The sequence below is a fragment of the Heterodontus francisci genome, chromosome 5 (genome assembly GCF_036365525.1).
Source record: "Heterodontus francisci isolate sHetFra1 chromosome 5, sHetFra1.hap1, whole genome shotgun sequence".
Classification (NCBI taxonomy): domain Eukaryota; kingdom Metazoa; phylum Chordata; class Chondrichthyes; order Heterodontiformes; family Heterodontidae; genus Heterodontus; species Heterodontus francisci.
Genome location: NC_090375.1, coordinates 8,390,734 through 8,409,820, shown reverse-complemented (window position 1 = coordinate 8,409,820; position 19,087 = coordinate 8,390,734). Strand labels below are relative to the sequence as shown.

The following is a 19,087-nucleotide window of genomic DNA, read 5'->3' as shown; positions in this document are numbered from 1 at the left end:
GAGTACAGTTCTAGGTAGCGCTCCACCCAGCTTTCCATTTGCTTGCGTTGGTCTGTGATCGTGTCCCCTGATTTAGAGTTGAGGGGGGAGATCTTCTTAATGGTTGTCCCAAAAGCTCTCTTAATACCATCATACATTCCTCTGATGTTTCCGGTGTCGGAGGCCAGCTGAATACGACGGCATAGGTGTTGTCAGTAGTCATTTGCGCAGCGCCTGGCTGTTCTTTGTGCAGTGCTTCTGGCTACTTTAAGTGCTACGGATGTTAACTCGCTGGGGGCTTTCTTGTAGTTCAACAGTGCAATGCGCTTAGCGGCCAGGGCAGGTTCCAGCTCCTCAAAGTGAGATTGAAACCAGTCTGCATTCTGCTTCACATGTTTGCCAAAGGTGGTCATTGGTGAGTCATAGACGTGGTCTCTTCATACGACCAGAAAAGATTGGATGTCCACCAAAGCTACTAAGTATCATCACCTCATTCCATGACAATATGAAAGGCACAATTCAACATGGTGGCACCTCATCAGACCCCTTTCCTATCCTGAGTGGCGTGAAACAGGGCTGTATTCTCGCACCCACATGTTTTGGGATTTTCTTCTCCCTGCTGCTCTCACATGCGTCCAAGTCCTCTGAAGAAGGAATTTTCCTTCACACAAGATCAGGGGGCAGGTTGTTCAACCTTGCCCGTCTAAGAGCGAAGTCCAAAGTACGGAAAGTCCTCATCAGGGAACTCCTCTTTGCTGATGATGCTGCTTTAACATCTCACACTGAAGAGTGTCTGCAGAGTCTCATCGACAGGTTTGCGGCTGCCTGCAACGAATTTGGCCTCACCATCAGCCTCAAGAAAACGAACATCATGGGACAGGACGTCAGAAATGCTCCATCCATCAATATTGGCGACCACGCTCTGGAAGTGGTTCAAGAGTTCACCTACCTAGGCTCAACTATCACCAGTAACCTGTCTCTCGATGCAGAATTAAACAAGCGCATGGGAAAGGCTTCCACTGCTCTGTTCAGACTGGCCAAGAGAGTGTGGGAAAATGGCGCACTGACACGGAACACAAAAGTCCGAGTGTATCAAGCCTGTGTCCTCAGTAGCTTGCTCCATGGCAGCAAGGCCTGGACAACGTACGTCAGCCAAGAGCGACGTCTCAATTCATTCCATCTTCGCTGCCTCCGGAGAATACTTGGCATCAGGTAGCAACACCGTATCTCCAACACAGAAGTCCTCGAGACGGCCAACATCCCCAGCTTATACACACGACTGAGTCAGCGGCGCTTGAGATGGCTTGGCCACGTGAGCCGCATGGAAGATGGCAGGATCCCCAAAGACACATTGTACAGCGAGCTCGTCACTTTTTTTTTAGAGATACAGCACTGAAACAGGCCCTTCGGCCCACCGAGTCTGTGCCGACCATCAACCACCCATTTATACTAATCCTAAACTAATCCCATATTCTGACCACATCCCACCTGTCCCTATATTTCCCTGCCACCTACCTGTACTAGGGGCAATTTTATAATGGCCAATTTACCTACCAATCTGCAAGTCTTTTGGCTTGTGGGAGGAAACCGGAGCACCCGGAGAAAACCCACGCAGACACAGGGAGAACTTGCAAACTCCACACAGGCAGTACCCAGAATTGAACCCGGGTCGCTGGAGCTGTGAGGCTGCGGTGGTATCAGCCCCACCGGCCGTTCATGTCTCCGCTTTAAAGACGTCTGCAAACGCGATATGAAGTCCTGTGACATTGATCACAAGTCGTGGGAGTCAGTCGCCAGCGTTCGCCAGAGCTGTCGGGCAGCCATAAAGGCGGGGCTAAAGTGTGGCGAGTCAAAGAGTTGGCAGGAAAAAAGACAGAGGCGCAAGGGGAGAGCCAACTGTGTAACAGCCCCGTCAAACAAATTTATCTGCAGTGCCTGTGGAAGAGTCTGTCACTCCAGAATTGGCCTTTATAGCCACTCCAGGCGCTGCTCCACACACCACTGACCACCTCCAGGCGCTTACCCATTGTCTCTCGAGACAAGGAGGCCAAAGAAGAAGATGGCGTCTCTGTTGTGGACCCACTTGGTCCCCTGTAGGAGTGTTATGAAGGGCTTTTTCAAGCGCATTTAGAAACATATGTAATAGCTGTGGATGAGAAATTCTGTTAGTGTTGATGCACGGGCGGCCCTTCTGCTTGGAGTGATGCAGCTTCTTGGTTTGAGTCTAACTTTGCGGCACACCAGGGAATGGTCGGTGTCGCAGTCCGCACTGTGGAAGCTGCGTGTGATTTGGACATTGCTATAGAGGCTCGCCTTGTGACAATGAGGTCCAGCTGGTGCCAACGACGTGATCTTGGGTGCCTCCATGAAACCTGGTGACAGGATTTAGTATGAAAGAACGAGTTGGTGATGCCGAGGTTATGATAGGTACACAACTCAAGCAGTCTCTGTCCATTCTCATTCATCCTTCCAATGCCATAGCGCCCAAGGCTGGAGGGCCATGAGTCATGGTCGGCCCCAACCCTGGCGTTAAAGTCCCCCAGCAAGAACAGGTGTTCGGTATTGGGGATGCTACTAATGATATTATGGAGCTCCTCGTAGAACTGGTCTTTAGCTTCAGGTGGGGAGCAGAGTGTTGGAGCATAGATGCTGAGTAGGTGTATTGGACCAGAGGCGGTGAACAGTCAGATGGACAGGATGCGTTCCGAGCCATTTGAAGGTGGCTCTATCATGCTGAGCAAAGAGTTTCTATGGCGACGCCCACTCCATGCTGTCTTGGTTCTTCAGGATCCCTACCCTGCCAGAGGAAGGTGTAGTCTTGCTCTCTTAGAGATCCGCTCTCGCAGGGAGGCGTGTCTCCTGAAGTGCTGCAATGTCCACATTGAGTCGACCGAGCTCATTGCTAATGATGGCGCTCTTCCGAGAGTCGTTGGTTTGTGTAAGGTCTTCCGACAGGCCACGACACATAGTACTGACGTTCCAGTTTGCAAAACAAAGGGCTGGTAAATTCTTTCCTTTTTTTGTTGTGCTGTTTGGTGTGGTGTTACAGTCCACTTGTTTAATACTCTGTGCGATTTCATGGAGGGAGGGCAAGTGGGGAGGGGGTGCGGGGAATGGTGTGCGGGGGGTAAGGGGTGCAGGGTGGAGGGGGTGCGGGGGGAAGTGGGTGCCAGTGGGAGGGAGGAAGGGGGTGCAAGGGGGAGGGGGTGGGGGGGTAGGGGTTGCGGCGGAGAAGTGGGTGCGGGGGGAAGCGGGTGCAGAGGGGTGCGAGGGGGGAAGGTATGGGCAGAAGGAGGTGCGTGAGGGAAGGGGGTGCAAGGAGGAAGGGGGTGGGGGAAGGGGGAGCAAGGGAGGAGGAAGTGGAAGGAACGGGTGCGCGTGCGAGATGGAGGAGGTGCGGGGGAAGGGGGCGCAAGGGAGGAGGAAGAGGTAGGGGGAAGGGGGTGCGAGGGGGGAGGAGGAGTTTAGTTTAGTTTAGAGATACAGCACTGAAACAGGCCCTTCGGCCCACCGAGTCTGTGCCGACCATCAACCACCAATTTATACTAATCCTACACGAATCCCATATTCCAATATCATCCCCACCGGTCCCTATATATTTCTTTACCACCTACCTATACTAGGGGCAATTTATAATGGCCAATTAACCTATCAACCTGCAAGTCTTTGGCATGTGGGAGGAAACCGGAGCACCCGGAGGAAACCCACGCAGACACAGGGAGAACTTGCAAACTCCGCACAGGCAGTACCCAGAATCGAACCCGGGTCCCTGGAGCTGTGAGGCTGCAGTGCTAACCACTGCGCCACTGTGCCGCCCCAGGAGGTAGGGGTAAGAGGGTGCGAGGGGGGAGGGGGACGGGGTTGCGAGTGGGCCAGCCCACAGCCTGCACGGCCTCCTCGATGTCGCCGTCCTCCAGGCTGAAGCTGTGCTCATGGTTGTCATCCAGCTCATGGTGGAGCTTCTTTCCCCCCTCCCAGCTGTGACGGCGGAATGGCGACCGAGGCCGGATTGAGGCCCTGAGCCTCAACGACCGCCTCGTGGGCACCTGGGCCACCTGCTCCAGACGTGAACTAAAGCTCACATCCAAATCTGCAGTTGTAAAGGATTAAGGTGCATCGCCATTGCATCTCCCCATAGTTCCAGCCTCTGGTCAGTTTCAGCAGGAACGATGAACCTGAAATGGTTTCAATTGTAACAGCGGAGGGATTATTTCACACTTACTCACGCCCAACACTCCTGCCATTTGCTTGTGTGAAAACCAGTTGATCAGCCCAACACCCAGTTTCATTTTGCAGTCTTGTTCTCACCAGGTGGTGACTGGACGATCCTGTGCAAAGCTAGCTTTCCTTAAGCCTGTCCCTTTAAATACTAACAAAAACAGAAAGTGCTGGAAATACTCAGCAGGTCTGGCAGCATCTGTGGAGAGAGAAACAGAGTTAACGTTTCAGGTCAGTGAACTTTCATCAAAACTGGCAAAGGTTTGAAATGTAATGGGTTTGAAGCAAGTGAAAGGGGGAGTGGGGAGGAGAACGAAAGGGAAGGTGTTTGTTAGGGCAGAGGGCAGGAGAGATTAAAGGACGATGATGTCATGGAACAAAGGCAAAGGGAGTGTTAATCGTTGCAGTAAAAGATAAAGCATTAGCTCACATGAACATGTGAACATAGGAACATATGAATTGGGAGCGGTTTTCTTTATTCATTCATGGAATGTGGGCGTCGCTGGCCAGGCCAGCATTTATTGACCATCCCTAATTGCCCTTGAGAAGGTGGTGGTGAGCTGCCTTCTTGAACCGCTGCAGTCCATGTAGGTAGGTACACCCACAGTGCTGTGAGGAAGGGAATTCCAGGATATTTAACCCAGCGACAGTGAAGGAACGGCAATACAGTTCCAAGTCAGGATGGTGTGTGACTTGGAGGGGAACTTGCAGTTGGTGATGTTCCAATGCATTTGCTGCCCTTGTCCTTCTAGATGGCAGAAGTCTCGGGTTTGAAAGGTGCTGTCTACGGAGCCTTGGTGTATTGCTGCAGTGCTTCTTGTAGATGGTACACACTGCTGCTACTGTGCGTCGGTGGTGGAGGGAGTGAATGTTTGTAGATGGGGTGTCAATCACGCAGGCTGCTTTGTCCTGGATGGTGTCGAGCTTCTTGAGTGTTGTTGGAGCTGCACCCATCCAGGCAAGTGGAGAGTATTCCATCACACTCCTGACTTGTGCCTTGTAGATGGTGGACAGGCTTTGGGGAATCAGGAGGTGAGTTACTTGCTGCAGGATTCCTCTCCTCTGACCTGCTCTTGTAGCCATGGTATTTGTATGGCTACTCCAGTTCAGTTTCTGGTCAATGGTAGCCCCTAAGATGTTGATCGTGGGTGATTCAGTGATGATAATGCCATTGAATGTCAAGGGGAGATGGTTAGATTCTCTCTTTTTGGAGATGGTCATTGCCTGGCACTTGTATGGCACGAATGTTACTTGCCACTTATCAGCCCAAGCCTGGATATTGTTCAGGTCTTGCTGCATTTCTACACGAACTGCTTCAGTAACCGATGAGTAGTGAATGGTGTTGAACATTGTGCAATCATCAGCGAACATCCCCACTTCTGACCTGTTGATTGAAGGAAGGTCATTGATGAAGCAGCTGAAGATGGTTGGGCCTAGGACACTACCCTGAGGAACTCCTGCAGTGATGTCCTGGAGCTCAGATGATTGACCTCCAACAATCACTAACATTTTCCTTTGCGCTAGGTATGACTCCAACCAGCGGAGAGTTTTCCCCCTGATTCCCATTGACTTCAGTTTTGCTAGGGCTCCTTGATGCCATATTCGGTCAAATGCTGCCTTGATGTCAAGGGCAGTCACTCTCACCTCACCTCTTGAGTTCAGCTCTTTTGTCCATGTTTGAACCAAGGCTGTAATGAGGCCAGGAGCTGAATGGGCCTGGCAGAACAAAACTGAGTGTCACTCAGCAGGTTATTGCTAAGCAAATGCCGCTTGATGGCACTGTTGATGACACCTTCCATCACTTTACTGATGATTGAGAGTAGACAGTTGGGGTTGTAATTGGCTGGGTTGGACATGTCCTGCTTTTTGTGTACAGGACATACCTGGGCAGTTTTCCAAATTGCAGGGTAGACGCCAGTGTTGTAGCTGTACTGGAACAGCTTGGCTAGGATCGTGGCACGTTCTGGAGCACAGGTCTTCAGTACTATTGCCGAAATATTGTCAGGGCCCATAGCCTTTGGTCAGTGCCTTCAGTCATTTCCTGATATCATGCTGAGTGAATCGAGTTGGCTGACGTCTGGCATCTGTGATGCTGGGGACTTCAGGAGGAGGCAGAGATGAATCATCAACTCGGCACTTCTGGCTGAAGATTGTTGCATTTTGAGGTGTGCCTGGTGCTGCTCCTGGTATTTTGCTGCTGCTGATGGCCCACAGTACCTCATGGGTGCCCAGTTTTGCATTGCTAGATCTGTTCGAAATCTATCCCATTTAGCACGTTAGTAGTGCCACACAACACGATGGAGGGTATGCTCAATGTGACGGTGGGACTTCATCTCCACAAGGACTCTGCGGTGGTCATTCCTACCAATACTATCATGGACAGATGCATCTGCAACAGGCAGATTGGTGAGGACGAGGTTAAGTATGTTTTTCCCTCTTGTTGGTTCCCTCACCACCTGCCGCATACCCAGTCTATCCGATATGGATCCTTTAGGATTCGGCCAGCTCGGTCAGTAATGGTGCTACCGAGCCAGTCTTGGTGATGGACATTGAAGTCCCCCGCCCAGAGTACATTCTGTGCCCTTGCCACCCTCAGTGCTTCCTCCAACATGGAGGAGTACTGATTCATCAGCTGAGGAAGGGCGAATTCCACATTCCCATCTACCCCCGATAAGTCTTGATTCCCTTGCCTCACAAGAATCTATCCGCCTTAAAAATATTCAATGACCCCACCTCCACCACCTTCTGAGGCAGAGAGTTCCAAAGTCGCACAACCCTCTGAGAGAAAAAATTTCTCTTCATCTCTGTCCTAAAAGGGTGATCCCGAATTTTAAAACAGTGCTTCCTAGTTCTGGACTCACCCACAAGAGGAAACATCCTCTTCACATCCACCTTGTCAAGACTGTTCAGGATCTTATAAACTTCAATCAAGTCTCCCCTCCCTCTTCTAAACTCCAGTGAAAACAAGCCCAGTCTGTCCAACCTTTCCTCATAAAACAACCCACTCATTCCAGGAAACAATCTAGTAAACCTCCACTGAACTGCCTCCAACGCATTCACATCCTTCCTTAAATAAGGAGACCAAAACTGTACACAGTATTTGAGATGTCCAGAGAGAGTGTAAATGGCACAATAATGAACAGCTCTGTCCAAAAGCAAAAACACGAAAAACATGTTCAAGACAGAAACATCGTTAAAAAAAAATACATTTTAAAAGGCAGTCATGCTCTTCAGTTATTGGACTCAATGTTGAGTCCGCAAGGCGGTAGAGTGCCTAATCAGAAGATGAGGTCCTTTCATCGAGTTTGTGTTGAGCCTCACTGGAATACTGCAGCAGGCCAAGGACCGAAAAGTGGGCATGAGAGCAGGGGCAGGGGGGTGGGGGGGAGGGGGGGTGTTGAAATGGCAAGCGACTGGAAGCTCTTGGTCATACTTGTGGACCGAGCGGAGGTGTTCCACAAAGCGGTCACTCAATCTGCATTTGGTCTCCCCAGTGTAGAGGAGACTGCATTGTGAGCAGCGAATACAGTATACTAAATTAAAAGAAGTACAAGTAAATCGCTGCTTCACCTGGAAGGACTGTTTGGTGTCTTCGATAGTGAGGAGAGAGGAGGTAAAAGGGCAGGTATTACACCTCCTGTGATTGCATGGGAAGGTGCCATGGGAAGGGGACGAGGTGTCGGGGATGATGGAGGAGTGGACCAGGGTGTCACGGAGGGATCGATCCCTTTGGAATGCAGACAGGGGAGGGGAAGCGAAGATGTCTTTGTTGGTGGTATCAAAATGGAGGTGACGGAAATGGCAGAGGATGATCCTTTGGATGTGGAGGCTGGTGGGGTGGAAAGTGAGGACAAGGTGGACCCTGTCATGGTTCTGGGAGGGAGGGGGAGGGGTGAAAGCAGAGTGTGGGAAATAGGTCAGACACGGTCGAGGGCCCTGGGGGGAATCCTCGGTTGAGGAAAAAGGAAGACAAATCAGAAGCGCTGTTGTGGAAGGTTGCATCATCAGAGCACAGCCGTCAGAGATGGAGAAACTGGGAGAATGGAATGGAGTCCTGACAGGAGGCAGGGTGTGAGGAAGTGTACTCGAGGTAGCTGTGGGAGTCGATGGGGTTATAATGAATATTAATGGACAGCCGATCCCCAGAGATGGAGACAGAGAAGTCGAGGAAGGGAAGGGATGTGTCAGAGATGGACCATTTGAAGGTGAGAGAAGGGTGGAAATTGGAAGCAAAGTTGATGAAGTTTTCCAGTTCGGGGCGAGAGCAGAAAATGGCACCGATATTGTCATCAATGTACCGGAAAAAGAGTTGGGGAGGGGGCCTGAGTAGGACTGGAACAAGGAATGTTCGACATATCCCACAAAAAAACAGGCATAACTAGGACCCATGCGGGTACCCATAGCAACCCGTTTTACTTGAAGGCCTTTAAATAATAAGGTGTGGCTGAGCAAGCTCTGCAGGTTAATTACCAAATAAGGTAAATTCTCTGCAGCTTGAGAGTCAGTGACAGGAACGTGCGTATTTTAACTCTGAGTGTGCTGGCAGTTTATGTTTCTGCTGCTACCATTGTGCTGACACTCACTGCTCCTGCCGTCCTCCCTCCAAGGGGCTGACTCCTCCTGGCTACACAGACATTCAAACTCCACCCCATGACTCCAGGATGAGTTGTCATTCCTTCCAACGGAGCAAAGACAGCGAATATTGACAGGCTATTCAACTTTGAGAGGGACACACTTTCCAGCAAGGATCTCCGGCAAGCAGTCAATAACCCTACATTATATTTCCCCCTCACTCGCTCAGGGAGATTGAGGATAATTCATGCCTGACCTGCTGTTTGCCTTGCCGAGTTAACTCAACACACAACAGGGATCAAAGCTCAGACCCTGTGATTTGTATGTATTAGCTCCAAACCTGGTGCATCTTTTAGCGATTAGACAGTCAGGGTGGGGTCTGGTTTCCTGCTCCATGTCCTATGAACCCATCACTCGCGGTGCTCACTGACCTGCACTGGCTCCCAGTCCAGCAACGCCTCAATTTTAAAATTCTCTTCCTTGTTTTCAAATCCCTCCATGGCCTCGCCCCTCCCGATCTCTGTAATCTCCTCCATCCCCATAACCTCCCAGATCTCTGCATTTCTCCAATTCTGACGTCTTGAGCATCCCTGATTTTAATCACTCCACCATTGGTGGCCGTGCCTGCAGCTCCCTGAACCCTAAACTCTGGAATTCCCTCCCCAAACTCCCCCACCTCTCTTTCTTCCTTTAAGATGCTTCTTAAAATCCACCTCTTTGACCAAGTTTTTGGTCATCTGCCTGAATATGTGTCTCAGTATCAAATTTAGTTTGAATATGCTCCTGTGTTAGAGGTGTTGTGTAATTGCAAGTTCCTGCACTCTGTTCCCTGTATCCCGTGGAATTATGCCTGAGCCTGAGACACCACCCAACGGGGAGGGAAATTGGTGAAAGGGAGTCCTGCCATTAATTGGCTAAATCCAATCGCAAATATTAATTCAGATGGAAAATAAATACCAAAAGTGGGAAAAAAGTTTATGTTTCAAAGTATGATTAATAGCAGGAAATAAAAAATAAATTACATGACAGGGTTCTCTCTCTGTAATTGGATTAAACTCCATCCCCTACACCTCAGTGACTGGTTTTGACCCATCCCTCTAAATCTCATTGGTTAGCTGCCCCATGTGGGTGGAGCCTCATGCTATTTAAAAGAGGCTGGTTTAGAAAGGTATGTGTTTGCAGTCTGGGAGCTAGAGTTGGAGTAGAATCTGCTTTCAGAGGTAGAGTGAAGTGCTTTTTTATAAAGTTTCTTTGTGGGATGTGGACATTGTTGACCTGTGAGAAGGTGTTAATTTGGTCAGTAATTGACCTAAAATGTAAGTGTACTTTGGATCTGTGTTCTTGTGTCTCTATTAATGGGTATTTCCTTTTTTGTTCTAGTCACTTCCTGCAGCTTCTAAACCATGGCCGATGATGATGTTGCTGCTCTGGTGGTAGATAACGGATCTGGGATGTGTAAAGCTGGGTTTGCAGGAGATGATGCCCCCAGGGCTGTGTTTCCCTCCATTGTGGGAAGGCCACGACACCAGGTGAGCCTTTCAGTTAAAAGTATTAACTTCCTTGGTATAAGGAGAGGGTAATCTCTTGGTTCTGGAATAGCTCCTTCCTGCAAGATTTGAATGCTGGCTTTAAATATTTCTTTCAAAGGATGTGATGGCTCCTGATAGGCTTGTGTCAGTGCTGTAAGCTCACTGGGAGGAAGTGGCTGATTTTGCAGGGGGGCGGGGGGGGGCTGGTGGCAGGAAGGGAGGGTGTGGAAATTGGGGTGTGAGCACAGCTGCTGAATCACACTGTTGGCTAATTTCTGCTTCATTTGATGTGTGATACTTGTTTTCATGAGCACTGAATCTAATTGGTTGGTGCTCTACATCTGATGTGTTTCTGGGACAATATTCTGATCTTGCTGTGGGAAGGGTCTGATTCAATGTGGCTACAATGGAAGAGTATTTTTTGAACTGTTGTATGAGGATCAAACTGGCACAAAAGCAGCTGAGCTAAAACTAACTGCTTCATGAGCTGACTTGGTTTTGTAAAACTAGCTGTTGACCAACATGTCTGATTCTTTTCCTCAACCCCTCCAAGTTTCTGTCCCTGACTCTACTCTCTCTCTCCCATATTTAAATTATTACCCTTTGTAGACCCCATGTTGGCAGATAATCTCCAGTTCTACCCCTCCACTCCTCCAATACTACTCTCCTTTTAAGCTCTTTAACCCAATGTCCATTCCCCTGGAATAGTCTCAAAAACCAAAGGCATCACCATGGTTCTACCACTGAATATTGTTCTCGCTCCACTGCCATGAAACAGCAAAATCCTACTGCTTTTGACCTTTATTAATTCCTGGGATGTGGGTGTTGCTGGTGAGGTTGGCATTAATTACCCATCCCCCTTGAGGTGGTAGGCAATTGCCCTTCTGTGATATGTTTGTCACCCACATTGGACAATGTGACTAGAGCGATCTATAGGCCAAACTCCGAGGTGCGACTCTGTTAGAGGTGTCATTTTGGATGAGTAAACTGAAGCCTGCACTCCCTCTAGCTGGATGTTGAAAATCTATATGGAGGAGTTCTCCCAGTGCCTGGGCTAACGTTCGTCTGCAATCCAATCCTTCCTGAATTTGCTTGCTGATTTGTGATATCTTGCTGTGAGCAAATTGACTGTTTTTAGAAATGCAGTCACTAAGTTGCAAAATAATGCACTAGTTTGGTACTTTGGGATGTGCTTGGGTGCCATTTATATCTACAAGGTAGGTAGTGTAGTGGTTGGTACTGGATTAGTCACCTGGAGAAGGCAAGTTTAAATCCTGCCAGGGCAAGTTTGAGAATTGGAACTCTCTCTCTTTATTTTAAAACTTTTTAAATCTTGGAATATGAAACCAGTGAGTTAAAATTGACCATGAAGCTTTTTTGCCATTTTAAAAACCCAACTGGTTCATTTCCTTAATTAAAACAAGAAATGCTGCAAATACTCAGCAGGTCTGGCAGCATCTGTGGAGAGAGAGAAGCAGAGTTAATGTTTCAGGTCAGTGACCTTTCATCAGAACTGGCAGAGGCTAGAAATGTCAAGCTTTTAAGCAAGTAAAGCAGGGGGTGGGGTAAGAGATAAGAGGTGTTGATAGGACAAGGTCACAGAATAACTGGCCAGAAGGTCATGGAGCAAAGGAAAACAGTATGTTAATGGTGTGCTGAAAGACAAAGTGTTAGTGCAGAGAGGGTGTGAATGGACAGAAAAATAGAACAACCTGGCCCAAAGCATAAACATGACGACAAAAAAGCATAGCTTTATAAAAAAAAAACATGTAATGTTTCATTTCTTTTTTTTTTACTCAGTCTGGTCTCTCGTGCCACACTACCACTAGAGATGGCCCATAAAAGTCAATCCTCCCAGTCACCCCCTCACCCCCTCATTGAGAATTGTGGGGGAGAAGGATTTTTATTTTGTGGCCATGCTGCAGAATATAAAGGATAATCAATTTGGTTATATGTGAAGTTTTATAATTGACCATCAATTGTAATTTAGAAACATACAAAATAGGTGCAGGGGTAGGCCATTCAGCCCTTCAAGTCTGCTCCACCATTCATTATGATCATGGCTGATCATCCAACTCAGTAACCTGTTCCCGCATTCTCCCCCCATATCCTTTGATCCTTTTAGAAACAGGCCCTTCGGCTCTTCAGTCTATGCTGTATGACTGACTCTATATCTAACTGCTTGAAAACCTACAATGTTTTGACCTCAACTGCTTTCTGTGGTAGAGACTTCCACAGGTTCACCACTCTGGGTGAAGAAATTTCTCCTCATCTCAGTCCTGACAGGTTTACCCCGTATCCTTAGACTATGACTCCTGGTTCTGGACTCCCCCACCATCGGGAACATCCTTCCTGCATCTACCCTGTCAAGTCCTGTTAGAATTTTATAGGTTTCTATGAGATTACGTGCCCCCACCCTGCTCTTCTGAACTCCAGCGAATATAATCCTAACCGACTCAATCTCTCCTCATATGTCAGTCCTGCCATCCCAGGAATCAGACTGGTAAACCTTTGCTGCACTCCCTCTACAGCAAGAACATCCTTCCTCAGATAAAGAGACCAAAACTGCACACTATATTCCAGGTGTGGCCTCACCAAGGCCCTGGATAATTGCAGCAAGACATCCCTGCTCCTGTTATTGAATCCTCTTGCTATGAAGGCCAACATACCATTTGCCCTTTTTACTACCTGTTGCACCCGCATGCTTACCTTCAGTGACTTGTGTCCGAGAACACCCAGGTCTCGTTGCATATTCCCCTCTGTTTATAGCCGTTCAGATAATAATCTGCCTTCCTGTTTTTGCTACCAAGGTGAATAACCTTACATTTATCCACATTATACTGCATCTGCCATGCATTCGCCCACTCACTCAACCTGTCCAAATCACCCTGATGCCTCTCTGCATCCTCCTCACAACTCACCCTCCCAACTAGTTTTGTGTCATCTGCAAATTTGGAGATATTACATTTAGTTCCCTCATCTAAATCATTAATACATTGTGAATAGCTGAGTTCTGAGCACTGATCCCTGTGTTAGCCCACTAGTCACTGCCTGCCATTTGGAAAAAGACCAGTTTATTCCTACTTTCTTTCCTGTCTGCCAACAAATTTACTATCAATCGCAATACACTACTCCCAACCCCATGTACTTTAATTTTACATGCCAATCTCCTATGTGGGACTTTGTTGAAAGCCTTCTGGAAGTCCAAATAAACCACATCCACTGGCTGTCCCTCGTCAACTCTACTAGTTACATCCTCGAAGAATTCTAGTAGACTTGCCAAGCATGATTTCCCTTTCATAAATCCAGGCTGAGTTTGTCCGATTCTACCACTGTTCTCCAAGTGCTCTGCTATAAAATCTTTGGCCTCTAGAATTTTCCCCACTACTGACATCAGGCTGACTGGTCTATAATTCCCTGTTTTCTCTCTACCTCCCTTTTTTAAATAGTGGGGTTACATTAGCTACCTGTAGGGACTGTTCCAGAGTCAATAGACTCTTGGAAGATGACCACCAATGCATCCACTATTTATTTCTAGGGCCACTTCCTTAAGTACTCTGGGATGCATACCATCAATCCCTGGGGATTTATCGGCCTTCACTCCCATCAATTTCCCCAACACCATTCTTCTACTAATACTGATTTCCTTCAGTTCCTCCCTCTCTCTAAACCCTGTGTTCCCCAACATTTCTGGTATAATATTTGTGTCCTCCTTTGTGAAGACAGAACCAGAATATGCATTTAGTTGGTCAGCTGTTTCTTTGTTCCCCATAATAAATTCCCTTGTTTCTGACTAACGGACCTACATTTGTCTTCACCAATCTTGTTTTCTCTTCACATACCTATAGAAACTTTTACAGTCAGTTTTTATGTTCCCTGCAACCTCGCTCTCGAACTCTATTTTCCCGTTCTTAATCAATCCCTTGGTCTGCCTTTGCTGAATTCTAAACTGCTCCCAATCCTCAGGTCTGTTTTCTTCTGGTGAATTTGTATGCCTCTTCCTTGGATCTAATGTTACCTCTAATTTCCCTTGTAAGCCATAGTTTGGCTACCTTTCCTGTTTTACTTTAGTGCCATACAGGAATAAACAACTGTTGCAGATTATCCATGCGCTCTTTGTTTGCCATTGCCTATCCACCGTCATCCCTTTAAAGTTTCCCAATCCATTATTGCCAACTTGTGCCTCATACCTTCATAATTTCCTTTAACATTCGGGACCCTAGTCTCCGAATCCATGATTTAATCTGTGATCCACATCACACGAGCATATTCTTAACAGAGGCCACTGCCTGTCCTGGCTTGTCAATCCTGTAAGGGTCATTGGGTCAGTCCAATGTATAAACTTTGCAGCCGGAAGATTAGTGTTGCTAGTCATGTCCATTTGTACACTGCAAGACCCTGCAAATCGTAAATGAGATTAGCCAGTTTTATTGAGGGATGAACACTGACCAACAGGAGGAGATACATCCCCTACTCTTCAAATAGTGCCATGGGATTCTCTACATCAGCAAATAGATAGTTGGGATCTATTTTAACACAACCTCTTACCCAGTACAACAGAGTATCCAGAGATTGAGCTCAAACCTTCAGACTGGGCTTGAACCAGTGACCTTCTAAACTTGTGGTGTCGACTGAGGTGGGAAGTGAAATTGGGCTGGGGAGAAGATGGGTTTGGTGGTGGAATGCAGTTGGGGGAGCATTTGGATCAGAAGCAGTGTCTTTGAAAATGCCACCTTTATCATATCCAGGGACATAAGCACTCAAACATTGGCCTTCAACAAAAAAGCAACAGCATTTTGTGCACAGCAAGATCCCACAAATCAGTAGCTCATGGTTACTAATTATTGGGAGGAGAGATTGAACATCAGCTGAGAATTGTCCTCTACTCCAAGGCAATAAAAGCTGGCCATCCAGAATGCTCACACCCTGACCAAGTGTATTACTTTGTGTGAAGTAATTTAACTTTTTTTTTACCTGTACTTTAACCCATCTGCCTGTGTGTCTCCATGTGCATACTTTCTGCACATGATGCATCTATATATAATGCATAAATATTTGTCCTTGGATTATATGTGCTCATTCTTTCCTCAAGCCCAGTGCCTCCAACATTTTGTCTAAGCTTCAGAAACTCTACAGAACAGCACCACTGTTCCAGATGTGGGCTAGCACCATTCCTGGAGCAAGGGAGGAAAACTTGAATCCTCCTGATCCAATTGCTATAAAGATCCTGATGTTCAAAGAATCATGGAATTAATCAGGCCAGACCATTCAGCCCATTGTACCTGTACTAGCTCTCAAAGAGCTATCTAGTTAGTCCCATAGCCCTGCCATTTTGCCCCTATCCAATTCCCACTTTTTCTGAAAGTTGTTGAATCTGCTTCCACTGTCCCCTTGGCAGAACATTCCAGATCAAATAACTCTCTAATTTGGCTGAAGGGTGGTGAATAGTTTTAATAGTAGTCTCCTTCTGGCCTGGACTAACTTCTATAAGTCTCCATTGATTGGTTCCTCTAGTTTCTGATGGTATGTTTCATCCTTTGTTTTTATTCCTCATTCTAGGGGGTGATGGTTGGAATGGGTCAGAAAGACAGTTATGTTGGTGATGAAGCTCAGAGCAAGAGGGGAATTCTGACCCTGAAGTATCCAATCGAGCATGGCATTGTGACCAACTGGGATGACATGGAGAAGATCTGGCATCACACCTTCTACAATGAACTGCGAGTGGCCCCAGAGGAGCATCCAGTTCTTCTCACAGAGGCACCTCTCAACCCCAAAGCCAACCGGGAGAAAATGACCCAGATCATGTTTGAGACCTTCAACACACCGGCCATGTATGTTGCCATTCAAGCCGTGCTGTCCTTGTACGCCTCTGGCCGCACGACTGGCATTGTGCTGGATTCTGGTGATGGTGTGAGCCACACTGTGCCAATTTATGAAGGGTATGCCTTGCCTCATGCCATCCTGAGATTAGACCTGGCTGGCCGGGATCTGACTGACTACTTGATGAAGATCCTGACTGAACGTGGGTATTCCTTCACAACCACAGCCGAGAGGGAGATCGTGCGTGACATCAAGGAGAAACTTTGCTACGTGGCCCTAGACTTTGAATCTGAGATGGCGACGGCCAGCTCCTCTTCATCCTTGGAGAAAAGCTACGAGCTCCCTGATGGCCAAGTCATTACCATTGGTAATGAGCGTTTCAGGGCCCCAGAAGCCCTTTTCCAACCCTCCTTCCTTGGGATGGAATCTAATGGGATCCATGAGACCTGTTACAACAGCATCATGAAATGTGATGTAGATATCAGGAAGGATCTGTATGCCAACACTGTCTTGTCTGGTGGAACCACCATGTACCCAGGTATTGCTGATCGGATGCAGAAGGAAATCACATCCTTGGCTCCGAGCACAATGAAGATCAAGATCATTGCTCCACCCGAGAGGAAGTATTCAGTGTGGATCGGAGGATCCATTTTGGCTTCTCTCTCCACCTTCCAGCAAATGTGGATCAGTAAGCAAGAGTATGATGAGTCTGGGCCCTCTATAGTTCATCGCAAGTGCTTCTAACCTGCTGCAGGGCTTTTACTTGCCAGGTTTAGTTCACTTACAATGTGACCTGCAGTCTCTGCTCTTTGGGCAAAAGGCAGAGTTGATGACGGGTGATCTATTGCATACATCCTGCCTCTTACTCCTTTGTACCCTTCCCTATCCAGCTCCATTTAAAACTAACTTGAAAGAAGCCTTTAAACTGCATAATGGAGACCAGTCACCATTGTGATATGAAATTGTACAGTTGTCCATGAGGATTTGAGCTTAAAGGAGCATCACCCTGCAGGAACAGGCAGGTTTATCCCAACATCTCCAAGGCTTCAATGCTACAGCTGAGTTTGCTTTTGTTATCTTTTGATATTTCTGAAGTCATAAAATACATTCTGAAATAAAGGTGACTTGTCAATGATCCTTTTTCCCCTTTTTTGTATTTCATAATATCTAAGCAATTAGTTACTCTTTCCTTTCTTTCCTCCCACCCCGCACCCTTTGGGATTTAAGCTCAAATGAATTTCAAATTTTTAAGCAGTCATCCTGGCAGAGCCTCTCCTGAAGGCCTCAACTGTTTTACATCATTCACTCCTCATTGTGACTACCCATAGGTCTAGCAGCTAGCTCGGCCGTAGTCAGTTAATACATCCATGTATTAAAAGGTGATTGTGTGATGGCCTGGGCAGGTGGAGTTGAACTGCGATAAACCATGATTTTAGTGAATAGTGGAACAGGTTCTTGTATTTGACATGGGGGCACAGATTTAAAGTGATTGGTAGAAGGATTAGAGAGGACATGACTTTGGCTGGTTCTTCAAACTCCTGGTAGCTCTAAGTTCCTTTTGAGAACTGCTGTCTGGGAAATGCGCGCAATCCTGCATTATTCTTCTGTGGTCACAAACCAGTTGCACGTCCAAAGAGTGGAATCTTTTATGATTCAGGGACAGCAGGCTGGTCCCAGGGAGCTCTAATGGCCACATCAGTGCAGTTGATCACCCCTTAATGGTACCAAAGGCCACAGACCTTGCTGTCTGGCTGTTCTCATCTACAGGTAAGCAGATGCAATCTTTAGCACAACAGAAAAGGGCATTGGTCACCTCTTTGAGGCACCTATAGGTCACAAACTGTTAAGCCATGTTTGCTGCCAATTGATCCTTGGACAGCACTGCCAGCAACAAAACTGAGTGCAGCAGTCACCTTGAGGGCAACTGGCATGGGATTCCCACTAAACCCAAGCACTTGCAGGTCATGCTGCAGGATCCTACAAATTTCTGACCATTTCACATAACATCTTGGGCAGCTCTGGCATTACCTCTGATATACCAAGGTGATTTGTCCTTTGTCCTGAGGATACAATCAGGTGCCGGTGCCAGTGGACCTCTATGATAATAAAAGCAAAATACTGCAGATGCTGGAAATCTGAAATAAAAGCAAGAAATGCTGGAAATACTCAGCAGGTCTGGCAGCATCTGTGGAGAGAAACAGTTCATGTTTCAGGTCAGTGACCCTTCTTCAGAACTGCTCTCAGCTCTTCCTGTGGTTGGAAACTAAGTGGGTGTAGTAGACCCATGTTGCTACAGCTTTAATGAGTTGTAATGCAGCCTTCTGTTGCTAGTCAGCTGAACCATCAATGTAATGAGCAGATCACTTTTATCTGCCTTAAAACTGCAGCCAGCAGAAATCACGCTGACCATCATTGGTCTCCTCTCACTCGACTTGAGATCCTAGAGTAGCTACACAATTTGCATTGTTTGAGAAAATGGTGCGTGTACAATATAACAAGTTTCCCACCCATCCAACCTCCTCCTGCCACATTCCTGTCTGCACTTATCACCCTTCGTCCACCCAATGTAACTTTACACCTTCCCTCTGTTATCACTGAGCCTTCCCCCATTACCTTGGACCTTGTCACAATCAATTTATTCATACCATCCCTCCTGCCATTCCTACTCCCATTACCATTGAAATACTGACTCGGACACTTGATCCTCTTCAAATCCACCTTTAATGTTATGGTCGACTCCCCCTTCCCCTCCCGATGACGCCAAAGAATACTCAGCCCTAAGACTCAAATTTTCCTCCCGACAGAATCCATTTGCTCCCAGTACCCTCAATTCCCCCTACCGGTCCCTGGTGTTGACAGCACTCATCCCTCCCTATCAGCCCCTCATGACTATTTGTTGACTGTAATACCCAAATCAACCCACCACCCCCAAGCAATAACAACCACTACACTCCCATTCTCCCTCCCCT

At 47.4% G+C, this 19,087-nt stretch overlaps 1 protein-coding gene across 1 annotated transcript; it reads left to right on the top strand.

Moving 5' to 3' along the window:
* The first annotated feature begins 9,883 nt into the window (after positions 1-9,883).
* LOC137369712 (actin, cytoplasmic A3a) lies at positions 9,884-17,253 on the top strand. The gene is made up of 3 exons (XM_068031071.1): positions 9,884-9,989; positions 10,150-10,298; positions 15,858-17,253. Exons 2-3 carry the CDS (start codon positions 10,173-10,175, stop codon positions 16,860-16,862), a joined length of 1,131 nt encoding a protein of 376 aa, XP_067887172.1. The 5' UTR covers positions 9,884-9,989; positions 10,150-10,172; the 3' UTR covers positions 16,863-17,253.
* Positions 17,254-19,087: the final 1,834 nt, after the last annotated feature.